Here is a 12,478-nt window from a genome sequence, read left to right on the forward strand (position 1 = left end):
CTGTGATTGGCTGTGCTGTGGGGAACGGTGTAGTTCACCAAAATATGGGCTTCTTGCTGACAGGTACCACTTCTGTGAGAAGTGTTTCAACGAAATCCAGGGCGAGAGCGTGTCCCTGGGAGACGACCCCTCCCAGCCTCAGACGTGAGTAATCTGCGTCCCCCTCCCCCCACCCCTACCCCCCACCCCCTCACCTCCCATACGTGTTAGTCTACCTGTGTACCACCAGTGTTTCTCCCGTGTTTACCACTGCTGGAGTGTGTACAGAATGTGTTCCTCTCCTACTCTGAACCGTGTCTTCAGTTCCCACTGCTTCTCCTCTCCTCTCACCTTTTCTTAGTTCAGTTTTCATTTGCGAATCTTTCTCAGTTTAGCTTTTCTACTTCTAACCTTTCCTCTCTTTCTTGCTGCAGGGCTGCAGGTTTTACTGTGTTTCACGGTGTGTGTGCGTGTTCTGCTGTCTGTAGCTCACTCATTTTAACTCATCGTGTAAGCAAATGCGCTTTCCTGTGCGTCCCTTTGATAAAACTGGATGTTGGCAGTCGCGTAATATGTTGGCTGCAGAAGCGCAGTAGCCTTATTGGGGCTGTAGATGTACGTTACCCTTGCTTAGCTCTGTGGCCGTTGGCCGTTGTGCTGTGTGTGGGGGCTGGTCGTAGTGAGTCTAACATGGAAGCTGGACACGCTCTGGTTCTGACGAGCCGCTTGTGCCGGGTTTCTCTCTCCTCACAGATCCATCAGCAAAGACCAGTTTGAAAGGAAGAAGAATGACACACTGGACCCTGAATTGTACGAACCTTTTAATAATTTTTTGCCCCCTAACAATTCGTATTTTATTACCTTTGTATGAAATGTGAAGTTGGTTTGGTTCTGTTTATGTGGTGTATGAATTGTATTATAAGGCTGTACGTGCGGTCTCACACGCCGGTGTGACACCCCTGGGAGGGAGGTGCGGCAGTTCCAGGTGTGCACCGGGAGAGCGCAACGACATCAACACAAAAACGAATAAACGAACACCTTCACCCTTCCCCCTCAGGGGTTCCAGACGAAAGCAATAGACTAAAATAACAGACAAAAGAAAGCGAAATTGAGCGGCAGCTTTTCAGCTTGTCGCTCGTAGTTTACCGGCTTTTTAGCCGACCAGCTCCTCCAGCCTCTCAGCAGCGGTTCACCTCCTTGTCGTGCTCAGACAAACACGCAAACAAAAACTAAATGAAGAACTACTCTCTTGGTGTGCGCTCCTGGGCCCTGAACTGTGGAGAAAAGCACACCTTTAAGCACCTGGGTTGATTGTGCTCCCAGGTGCGTGTGCGTGTGCTCTCTCCTCCAACCGGCGTTGCCGAGACCGATCTGCTTCTCCAGAGGGCTGAATGCTCACACATGCGTAGTAGTTTTTATTATTATTTTTTTTTAAGTTAGAGTTTTAGTGTGTATGCAGATGTGAACAGTCTCCAGGTGTTGCTTAAATAAGACAGTTAGGGTGGTTTTGGGTTGTTTTTTTAGGCCTCTTGTAGTGTAGAAGCCCTGGGTAATGTGTGCTGTCCGTCTGTCTGTCTGACTGACTGTCTGTCTCTTGTCCCTACAGACTTGTGGAATGTATCGACTGCGGTCGTAAAATGCATCAGATCTGTGTCCTGCACAATGACACAATATGGCCGTCAGGGTGAGCCACGCCCCTTCTCTTACACCACCTCCTCTGGTTTTTTCCGTTCTCCCAGCACTCTTGGTTTTCTCTCCTCTCCTCTCCTCTCCTCTCCTCTCCTCTTTTTCCCACGTCCCTTTCCTGCGGAGCAGTACCCGTCTAACCCCCCCTCGTCTCTTCCGCAGCTTTGTGTGCGACGGCTGCCTGAAGAAGTCCAATAAGACCCGAAAAGAGAACAAGTATGCTGCCAAAAGTAAGTGGAGTAAGTGAACACCGGGGGGGCGCTCATCTACCGTCATCACCCATGGGGCTCTGTGTGTCCGTCTCCTCCCCCTCCCCCTCCCGCCCCCTTCCATTTCACTTTCCCTCCATTCCTAATTTCAATTTCTAATTTCAAACTCCTCCTAGGTGTGCTGTGACTAACGTGTGCATGGACACACTCACAGACACGTGCGCGCGGGTATGCGCACGCGCACACACACACACACACACACGTACGTACAGGCACACACTGTAATACACAGTAGTTATCTGCTTAGGGGTTTTCAGTGTACGCATACACAAGGATTTTTAAAATTTTATTTCTGTAATCAGACATTTTCTTTCCCATTTTTATGCTTTTATCTTTTTCTTCAGTACCCTTTTTGAGTAATGGGGCGTAAACGCAACCCTGCACCCCCCCTTTCCAGAAGAGACACATTACCTCACAAGACATTCTGTTAGCAGCTGGAAGGGTTTCGCTTTTCTTTAAAATTTTTCCCCTCTACCAGACCTGCCCCCATACATTCCCCCCCCCCCCCCCCCTCCCCCCCATGATATGGTCGCAAAACTCAACATGTAACAAACTATCTTTTCATTTCAGACGCCCGTCTTGTGAGAGAAGCGGGCGCTCAGAGAGCTGGCGGCCGCCGGTCAGCTGCTGCACAGTGTCTGTTAACCACAGCTTTTCCGTTTGCGCGCTGAAGGCTAGTCGCTGGAGGGCGTTTTTGGGAATCCTGTTTTGTGTGTAGGAATGCGGGCACCCCCCCCAGGGAGGCATGTTGCTTCACTGCGCTCCATCTCGGAGCATCTTTGCAACATCATCCTCCCTCCACCGATTTAGTCGGGTGTTTTTTTTTTTTTTTTTTTTTCGGCCACTGGGTTTTTCGTCACAGTGAAGGACCAGGGGGGTTATGATGCGGTGGGGGGCGGGGGTGGGGTGGAAGCGAAGCAAGCAGCGATTTGAGAATTTTGGGCGCTTTATTCAATAGACAAAATGGAGAAAGAACCACATGTACTCCAGAGCACGCCTACACAGGGAGATGAGGTCATGTTCCTGGTCCTTCCCCAATACCCCGTTTCTAGTTTGAATTCTGACCAGCTATCCCATAAACACCCCCCCCCACCCCACCCCCACCACCCTCAATAGAGATGGCGAAGAGAAGCAGGTAGGATGGTGAAGAGGGTGGACCAAAAGAGGGTAGGGGATGGGGGGGTGGATATCTGTGCAGTGACATTACACACACAGACCCAGTTTCGACAGGTGTTAATGGATGTTACAGGTGAGGAGGAATAAAGTAAGTGGATGTTCATACCTGCCATGCTCCTAATGGCTGGGGAAATTTATTGTGTAGCACAACAAGCAGACCGCCGTCATGGACCCCACCTGATGGAAGACCGTAAAGACAAACTATTTCTCTTGTGTTCAGTGCAATACAGCCCATCGACCGCTGGAGCTATGTGGCTGTGTGAAGTTGCCATCATTGCTTTGCCAGGTCCTGCAGTGCTTCTGTTTTATATGAAGCCTGAACCAGAACCGGTCCCTTTTCATTGTCAAGTCAGTTTTTCTTCATCTAAGGTGCTTGGATCAAAAGGCCCTAGGTGGTTCATGTGCTGAACATGGATCGAGGCGGTTTGTGGGGAGATTCATTTGTTCATTGGGTGGGAAATTGTGTTCACCTAACAAGAACCAGTGTTTCTGGGCTGGTTGTGTTTGTTTACACCCCTGCCTCGTGTATGGGCTAGGGGCTTTAGCTCTGACCACGTGGCCCCCTTCATGTTTAACCGGATTCTCTCATTTCTTTTTTCCTTCCCTTCCATCTTTCTCTTTTCATTCTCTGTTGCCTCCCTCCCGTTATTCTCCTGTCCCTCCTCCTCCCTTGTTTGGTCTCCCTCTCTTTCCTCTTTCGCAGGGCTACCCCAGACCAAACTGGGGAGCTTCCTGGAGACAAGAGTGAACGAGTACCTCAGGAGGCAGAACCACCCGGAATCCGGCGATGTCACCATTCGTGTGGTCCACGTCTCCGACAAGGTGGTGGAGGTGAAGCCAGGCATGAAGGCCAGGTGAGGGTCATGTGGAACATGGAGGAGATGGTGTGGTAGTGAAGGGGGAGGCTGAGTGTGGCACGAGACCTTAAGTTTAGCAGAAGAAAACGGTCTTGGTGTTAGAGGGGTGCGGTGGAAGGGGGTACAGCCGCCGTTTCTCTTGTATTACATTCGGGAGACATGATGAAATCAGGACAAACTAGTTGTGGTGCTGGTGATTAAGATGCAGGAAAAAGGTGAGTGAGTGTGGACAGCATACATTTAATACGTATCATAATTTTTTTTAAATTCCAGGAGGGCTATTCATACTTGACATGGTACATGACGGTTTCCTGAAACCATTTGAATGACGGCCGTTTGTAAATCACGGCTGTTTTCTGTCTGCTCTCCCTGCAGGTTTGTGGACAGTGGGGAGATGGCGGAGTCCTTCCCTTACAGGACGAAGGCGCTGTTTGCATTCGAGGACATCGACGGCGCCGACGTCTGCTTCTTCGGCATGCATGTGCAGGAGTACGGCTCGGACTGCCCGCCGCCCAACCAGAGGTCAGAAAGCCTTACTTGAGCCCCTCCCCTCCGCCCCACCTGACCAGTTGGAACTCTCCGTGCCCATGTCCCGAGTCAGATTGGCATGTTATTTGAAATCCGATAAATTACTCAATTTACTGTGAGAGGTTCATGTAAAAAAAGGTCCACATTCAAGTCCTGAAGAGCCTAGGATGTCCCTTGTTTGGTCATCGCTCAGGAATTTCAGCTGTTTCTCACTTTTTCTTTCACTCTCTCTCTGACTCTGCCTCCCTCCCTCCTTTCGTTCCTCTTGTCCAGGCGGGTCTACATCTCCTACCTGGACAGTGTGCACTTCTTTCAGCCGCGCCACCTGCGCACGGGTGTCTACCACGAGATCCTCATCGGGTACCTGGAGTATGTGAAGAAGCTTGGGTGAGTGAGCGGCACCTCTGTCCTGCCGCAGATGGGCCTCAAAGATCTCCAATTATTTAACTCATAAATAACTTTTTTTTTAGCCGAAATTTTGAAAACCTCCTGGAGATCCCTGAGAATGTATATACCATCGTATAGAAAAAATAATGTATTCAGTTGAGTGTTTTTATATATTTATGAATATCCATCTAGTGTGTCCTAGCAGGACTGTTAAGCATGTCTAAAAAGTTGTGTGCTTGCCACATGGTTTAGGTCATCATGGTCACTTTTTTTGTTGACATAGGCAAAAATGGGTCTGTAACCAATGTGTGTAGGGCTTGTGGGACTGACGCATGCAACTCCCTTGTCTTCAGCTTTACAACGGGTCACATTTGGGCCTGTCCACCCAGCGAGGGGGACGACTACATCTTCCACTGTCACCCCATCGACCAGAAGATCCCCAAACCCAAGCGCCTGCAGGAGTGGTACAAGAAGATGCTGGACAAGGCCGTGTCCGAGCGCATCGTGCACGACTACAAGGTGTGCGGCTGGGGCCAATGAATCCCATCAAAAAGTTTAAAGAATAGGGGCTGCTTGGGTGTCTCATATTAACGCCCGTTTAATCTTCGTTACCCCATACCATGTCTCCATGCCTTAATCCATACCTTCTCTCTCCTCCATATTAACCCATACCTCCTTTCTTCTCTTAATCCATACCTTCTCTCTCCTCCATATTAACCCATACCTCCTTTCTTCTCTTAACCCATACCTCCTCTCTCCTCCGTACCTCCTCATTAACATTAACATGTTGTTAAAACTGTGTCTGGCACCTCTATCCTCAGGACATCTTCAAGCAGGCAACGGAGGACCGTCTGACCAGTGCCAAGGAGCTGCCCTACTTTGAGGGTGATTTCTGGCCCAACGTCCTGGAGGAGAGCATCAAGGAGCTGGAGCAGGAGGAGGAGGAGAGGAAGAGGGAGGAGAACAGTACCTCCAGCGAGAGCATCGATGTGAGTGGTGGGACTGTGGGGAGGGGACCAGAGAGCATCCCATTGAGCTCTCTAATAGGACCTGTTGGATCTGTGGGGAAGGTTGGCTGTGACAAATAGCAGGGAAAGTTTATTGGTTAGTGTACATTACATAAGGAATTTTGGCCCTTTTCACTGGGATGTCTCTTTTTTTTCCCCACGGAGTGCTCTGCTGTTTTCCATGGGTTGGTTCAGGGTTTTCCTGTAAAAGTCCCTGTGGTGAAGCCATTATAAATGCGCTGTGAGGTGAAGGGGAAACCTTTCTGGCGTTAGCTGGAGTGGTTGTACTCAACGTCTGTCTGTCTGTCTGTCTTCTGCATCCGCAGGCTACCAAAGGGGACAGCAAAAACGCCAAGAAGAAGAACAGCAAAAAGACGAGCAAGAACAAGAGCAGCCTGAGCCGAGCCAACAAGAAGAAGCCGGGGATGCCCAACGTCTCCAACGACCTCTCCCAGAAACTCTACGCCACCATGGAGAAGCACAAGGAGGTAAAGGCCTGACGGGCACACCTGTGCTCTCTCTGGGCTTTCCGTGAAGCTCATCGGAGTTCGATGTGTCCCTTTCCGCTTCCTAACAGGAACTCTTATGAAGAGTTTGTGCGCATTCGTTATTTTTGCTGCGCCTGTTCCGACCATATCGGCTGTGCCAAAGTGAACAGCGTTGCCTATTGCTTCACAACATGGATGCAGGTGTTGCAGAACTGAGAGCTTTAATCTGAGGGAGATGCATTTGCATGGCTCGCTGAAAGAGCCTTTGCATGGGAGTGCGAAGATGTTTCTTCAGCCTTGTGTTCCGTCCCTCCCAAAGGTGTTCTTCGTTATTCGCCTGATCGCTGGCCCAACCGCCAACTCCCTCCCGCCCATCGTGGACCCGGACCCCCTGATGGCGTGTGATCTGATGGACGGGCGGGACGCCTTCCTCACGCTGGCGCGGGACAAGCACCTGGAGTTCTCCTCGCTGCGACGCGCCAAGTGGAGCTCCATGTGCATGCTGGTGGAGCTGCACAACCAGAGCCAGGACCGCTTCGTCTACACCTGCAACGAGTGCAAGCACCACGTGGAGACGCGCTTCCACTGCACCGTCTGCGAGGTGAGGGCTGAGGAGGGGCCTCCTGAGCGAGGGAAATGGAGTAGATCGTGAGGAACCTGAGAAGCAGGAAAGGGGGGTGGCGGGTAGCAGGCAGAAGTGTGCACAAGATAAAGAGGATGGTGGGTGGGGGATGCAGGTCGGACAACGCAATGGGAAGGAGTAGGATATTGAGGAGGGTGTGAGGGACGCTGAGGTCAGCGGGGTCAGCTACTCACTTTTAGGCTCTTTGTCATGTGAGATGAAAACTGAATTGGTTTTTTTTGGAGTTGCAGGATGTTGGGAGATGGGGAATTGTGGGAGTTGCAGGATGTTGGGAGATGGGGAATTGTGGGAGTTGCAGGATGTTGGGCGATGGGGAATTGTGGGAGTTGCAGGATGTTGGGCGATGGGGAATTGTGGGAGTTGCAGGATGTTGGGCGATGGGGAATTGTGGGAGTTGCAGGATGTTGGGCGATGGGGAATTGTGGGAGTTGCAGGATGTTGGGCAATGGGAAATTGTTGGAGTTGCAAGATGTTGGGTGATGGGTATTGTGGGAGTTTAGGTGGCAGCAGAAGTTTAATTATTGAACACTTTCCTCCTCCACATTTCCTCTCACAGGACTATGACCTCTGCATCACCTGCTACAACACTAAGGGCCACGAACACAAGATGGAGAAGCTGGGCCTGGGCCTGGACGATGAGAGCAACAGCCAGGCAGCAGCAGCCACGCAGAGCCCTGGGGACTCACGCCGCCTCAGCATCCAGCGCTGCATCCAGTCGCTGGTGCACGCCTGCCAGTGCCGCAACGCCAACTGCTCCCTTCCGTCCTGCCAGAAGATGAAGCGCGTGGTGCAGCACACCAAGGGCTGCAAGCGCAAGACCAACGGCGGCTGCCCCATCTGCAAGCAGCTCATCGCCCTCTGCTGCTACCACGCCAAGCACTGCCAGGAGAACAAGTGCCCCGTGCCCTTCTGCCTCAACATCAAGCACAAGCTGCGCCAGCAGCAGCTGCAGCACCGGCTGCAACAGGCGCAGATGCTGCGCAGGCGCATGGCCAGCATGCAGCGGCCCACTGTGACAGCGGGGGGAGGGGGAGGGGGCGGGGGGCTGCCATCGCCAGGCAACAACGGCACCACAGCTCCCAGCACACCCACGTCGGGCGGCACCCAGCCCCCCACACCCCAGACTCCCACCCAGTCCAGCATGCCCCCCATGCCCCAGCCCGGGGTGGGTGGCGTGGGCATGCCCCAGCAGCAGCAGCAGCAGCAGCAGCAGCCGCAGCCGCAGCTCCAGCAGCAGGTGGCGCAGCAGGGCGGGATGCCTCAGCACCACCTGCACCACCACCTCCAGCAGATCCCCGGTGGGGGGATGATGAGCTCGCCGCAGCAGCAGCCCATGATGCCCCAGGTCCAGGGCCAGTCACCCTCGGCCCAGCAGCTCCAGCACGCCAACAGCCTGCCCCCCTACGCGCCCCGGCACCCTGCCTCCTCCCCGCACTCCCAGTCCCAGGGCAAGCCGGGCCTCGGCCCAGCCACGCCTCCCCAGCAGCAGCCTGCCCCCATGCCTCAGCAGCCCCAGCAGCAGCAGCAGCCCCCGTCGGGCCCGCCCCCTGCCGCCGTGGAGATCGCCATGAAGATCCAGCGTGTGGCGGAGACCCAAAGGAAGATGGCCCAGGTCCAGATCCTTCAGCGGCAGGCGGCCGGCATGATGCCCCAGCACCCGCTCCACCAGCCCCCGCAGCCCCAGCACCCGCACCACCAGCCCCCGCAGCCCCAGGCCCAGCTGGGTATCGGTCACCCTGGGGGTGGGATGGTGGGGGGCCCTGGGCTCACCCCCCAGGCCCAGGCCCAGGCACAGGCCCAGGCACAGGCCCAGGCCCAGGCACAGGCTCAGGCTCAGGCTCAGGCCGCCGCCAGGGCCCACATAGAGCAGCAGCAGCAACAGCAGCCGCAGGCTGGGCCCCAGAACCAGATGCCCGGCCAGGTGCAGCTCCAGCAGCAGGGAGGCCCCCAGCTCCAGCCCCCACCCCCCCAGCAGGGCCAGCAGCAGCAGTGGGGCAGCCCAGCGATGGCGGGCCAGCAGAGAGCCCCCATGATGGGGCAGATGAGCCACCCGGGCATGGTGGGCGGCCAGCCGCAGGTTCCCCAGGGGCAGCAGCAGCAGCAGCCGCCGCAGCAGCAGCAGCAGCAGCTTCCGCCACAGGCCGGGCACCCGGGGATGATGGCGCCAGTGGCGGGGGTGGGCGGGGCCTCGGGGGGCGGGAACCTCCCCCAGGCCGCGCTGCAGGAGCTCCTGCGCACCCTTCGCTCGCCCAGCTCCCCCCAGCAGCAGCAGCAGGTGCTCAACATCCTGCGCTCCAGCCCGCAGCTCATGGCCGCCTTCATCAAGCAGCGCGCCTCCAAGTACAAGGGCGGGGCAGGGGCCCCCGGGGGGCCCGCTGGACCCGGTGGGGTCCCGGGGCCCATGGGCGGCGGGGGTCAGCCCGTCAACGTGAACCCTGGAGCAGGCGCTCCAGGCTTGCACCTGGGCCAGGGAGTGATGATGACCCAGCTTCAGCAACAGCAGCAGCAGCAGCCGCAGCAAATGCAACAGCGCCCCCTGCTGGGTGGAGGATTGCAGCCGCAGCAGGTCGCAGCCCTTCAGCAGCAGCAGCAACAGCAGCAGCAGCCGGGAGGCATGCAGGCGCAGGGCCCCACAATGACCAACATCCCACCGCAGTTCAGAGAGCTCTTAATGAGGCGCCACCTGCAGCATCAACAGCAGCAGCAGCAACAACAACAGCAGCAGCAGCAGCAGCAACAGCAGCAGCAGATGAGCAACCATACCCAATTCCAGCAGCCCCAGCCCCCTCAGCAGCAGCCGGGCTACCTGGGCCAGCCCGGCATGGGCCCCCAGCAGCCAGGCCAGCCCCAGCCCGGGGGCCCGCAGCAGGGGAACCAGCCAGGGCCGCCCCAGGGCTACCCGGGGCCCGTGACCCAGCAGCAGGCAGCGGCCGCCGCCATGAGGCTCCAGCAGCATCAGCACCACCTCCAGATGCAGCAGCAGCAGCAGCAGCAGCAGCAGCAGCAGAACGCCATGGCGGGGCTGCAGGGGCCTGACGGCGGGCCGGGGGGCGCGGGCGGAGTGCCTCCCCCCCAGCAGCAGCAGCAGACGGGCCCCCAGCCCACGTCCTCGCAGGCCATGCTCCAGCAGGCCCTGCACCAGCGCATCCTGCAGCAGCAGCAGCAGCACCTGGGCGGCGGCTCGCCGGCGGGCCACGGCGGCAGCCCCATGAGCCCGCAGCAGCAGCAGCAGCAGCAGCAGATGTCCCAGTCCCCCCACCTGCAGGGGGCGCAGCCGCTGCCCTCCTCCCTCAGCAGCCAGGTGCGCTCCCCCCAGCCCTCCCCGCGGCCCCAGTCCCAGCCGCCCCACTCCAGCCCCTCCCCCCGCATGCAGCCCCAGCCCTCGCCCCACCACATCTCCCCCCAGACTCAGACGGGCTCCCCACACCCGGGCCACCTCCCCCCTCCGCACCACCCCGGCATGGTGGTGCCCCCGCCCCAGCAGCAGCCCCCCCAGCAGCCCAACCCCAACAACCCCATGGACCCGGGCCCCTTCGGCGCCGACCAGAACGCCATGCTGTCCCAGCTCGGCGGGATGGGGGGGCTGCATGCGCCCGGGCCGGCGGACATGTTGTCCGGAAACGGCCAGGACCTCGCAGCGAACATTAATCACAGTACCTTAAACATCATGTAGCATTGCAGTACATTCAAGAAACCCAGGCGCCGGGGACAGTGTTAGGATTTTTTTATTATTATTGTTATTAATATTATTTAATATTTTTTTCCAATATAAATGAACTGAACTTCCTATGGGAGATGCTACAATAAATCAACAAGTCAGTGAATGAATAAAATAAATGAATGGTAAGTTATTGCTGTTAATATATTTTTTTTGCTAATTGTGTACAAAAGGGGATAGTTTGTCTTTCTCCTTCAGAGAATAAGACACAGGTAATATTTTTGGGGTTGGGGGAAGTATTTGCCTTTTTTAAGAGATATTTTTAAGATTTTAAAGTGGTGGAAAAATTAAAGAGCAAAATGATTTAATGCAATGGACTTTTTTATTGTAATTCTTTCCTCCGTAAGCCAGTCTCTTGTATCTTTTTTTATTTTTATTTCGCAGTGTGATGTGGATTTGTTATTTTTTTTTAATCCAAACATCACAGCATATCTTCCTTTAAAGTTTGGGTTTGCTGTTATTTTATTTTTTGACAGTTTGTTGGTATATGTACTTTGAGACTGCTACAATTCAAAGAGTATATTTTTGTTAATGACTGTTGGAATGGGGGGTGGGCACGGTTAGTTGAATTTTACATTTCTAATGCTGGTTGCGGGAGTATCAAATAAACTTTAAAACATAGTGTTGGAGGGAAAGCTGATGCAGGTTTCTGTGGCTGATGAATTTTTCATTTTTGTGCCACATTGGAAATGGCAAGCCATTGGACAGAGGTGATTCCCCCCCCCCCCCCCCTCCACAAACACGCACACACATGCATACACCCTCAGAGCTCGAGTGTGCACATGTGTGCGTGCATGTGCACTCCATGTATTTGACACTTATTTATTGGTTGGGGAGGTGGGGGTGGGTGGTCAGAGTAGCCATGTGCTGTGAGATTGTGCTAATTGTAAGATTGTGGAGTTGGCTTCATTAAGGCAGGCCAACAATATTATGGAATGGGAATTGGAATGTTCTGGAACTCAGGGGGTGAACTCCTGCAGTGGACTGTATTGAAGAGAACTGAAAACGGGGTGGGGGGGGAGAGATGGAGGACCGGGGTGTACAGCCATTGTTACCCCCCCCCCCCCCCCCCCAAAAAAAACTCTTGCTGCTCCCTCTGGACTCAGACCCAGCACAGAACCCTAAACAAGCCGACTCCCCCACCCCCCCCCAGCCTCCTCCGAAGAACCAGTTCCCCTCCACATACCCCCGCCCCCTGCCTCTTGATTTCTCTCTGTGCTCAGAACTTTGGGATTTTAATTTAATATTTTTTACTGTACAAAGAAAACACAAAACTGTGGACTTAAATACTGTTTTTTTTATAATAAAATGGAAATATTAAAAAACTGAGTCGTACAGGCTTTTCAGATTGACACAGCCTGGATTTGGAAACGTGTGTTTCCAAGGGTCTTTTGAGTTTCTGAAATTGTGAAAAGGTGTGGAAGTCTTGGTGAAAGCGCATTTGAAAAGGAGGACCCTCCGTGCATGCACGCATGCATGCACATGCTTACACGCATGCATGCACACGCTTACACGCATGCATGCACACGCTTACACGCAGGCCTTTGACGAGCTGCTCAGGTGTGCTCAGGTGTGCTGACCTCGGGAATGAAGTCAGAAGTCGCATGTAAAACTGACTTCTGACTCGACACGTCTTGCATATTTATTTCTGTGAGGGGCCATTCACGCAGCTGATGAATGCTTGGTGTTGCTAAATGAGAAATATTTGCTCATTTTTCGCGTAATTAAAGTGGTGGTCAC

At 54.5% G+C, this 12,478-nt stretch overlaps 1 protein-coding gene across 18 annotated transcripts in view; it reads left to right on the forward strand.

Annotated features, from left to right (window-relative positions):
- ep300b (E1A binding protein p300 b) overlaps positions 1-11,807 on the forward strand; it is a 41,384-nt gene extending 29,577 nt beyond the window's left edge. For 6 of the 18 annotated variants that reach the window (XM_064315825.1, XM_064315833.1, XM_064315828.1 and 3 more), the window contains 12 exons: positions 34-144; positions 733-789; positions 1,586-1,663; positions 1,828-1,904; positions 3,814-3,964; positions 4,343-4,489; positions 4,769-4,882; positions 5,236-5,401; positions 5,704-5,871; positions 6,216-6,377; positions 6,697-6,978; positions 7,577-11,807. In XM_064315825.1, the coding sequence (XP_064171895.1) occupies positions 34-144; positions 733-789; positions 1,586-1,663; positions 1,828-1,904; positions 3,814-3,964; positions 4,343-4,489; positions 4,769-4,882; positions 5,236-5,401; positions 5,704-5,871; positions 6,216-6,377; positions 6,697-6,978; positions 7,577-10,693 (4,630 nt within the window). In that variant the 3' untranslated portion in view covers positions 10,694-11,807. The remainder of the gene's footprint in view (positions 1-33; positions 145-732; positions 790-1,585; positions 1,664-1,827; positions 1,905-3,813; positions 3,965-4,342; positions 4,490-4,768; positions 4,883-5,235; positions 5,402-5,703; positions 5,872-6,215; positions 6,378-6,696; positions 6,979-7,576) is intronic. The other 12 variants (XM_064315829.1, XM_064315835.1, XM_064315830.1 and 9 more) reach the window with 3 other exon arrangements.
- The last annotated feature ends 671 nt before the right edge of the window (positions 11,808-12,478 follow it).

Source organism: Anguilla rostrata, chromosome 17, assembly GCF_018555375.3.
Source record: "Anguilla rostrata isolate EN2019 chromosome 17, ASM1855537v3, whole genome shotgun sequence".
NCBI classification, from domain to species: domain Eukaryota; kingdom Metazoa; phylum Chordata; class Actinopteri; order Anguilliformes; family Anguillidae; genus Anguilla; species Anguilla rostrata.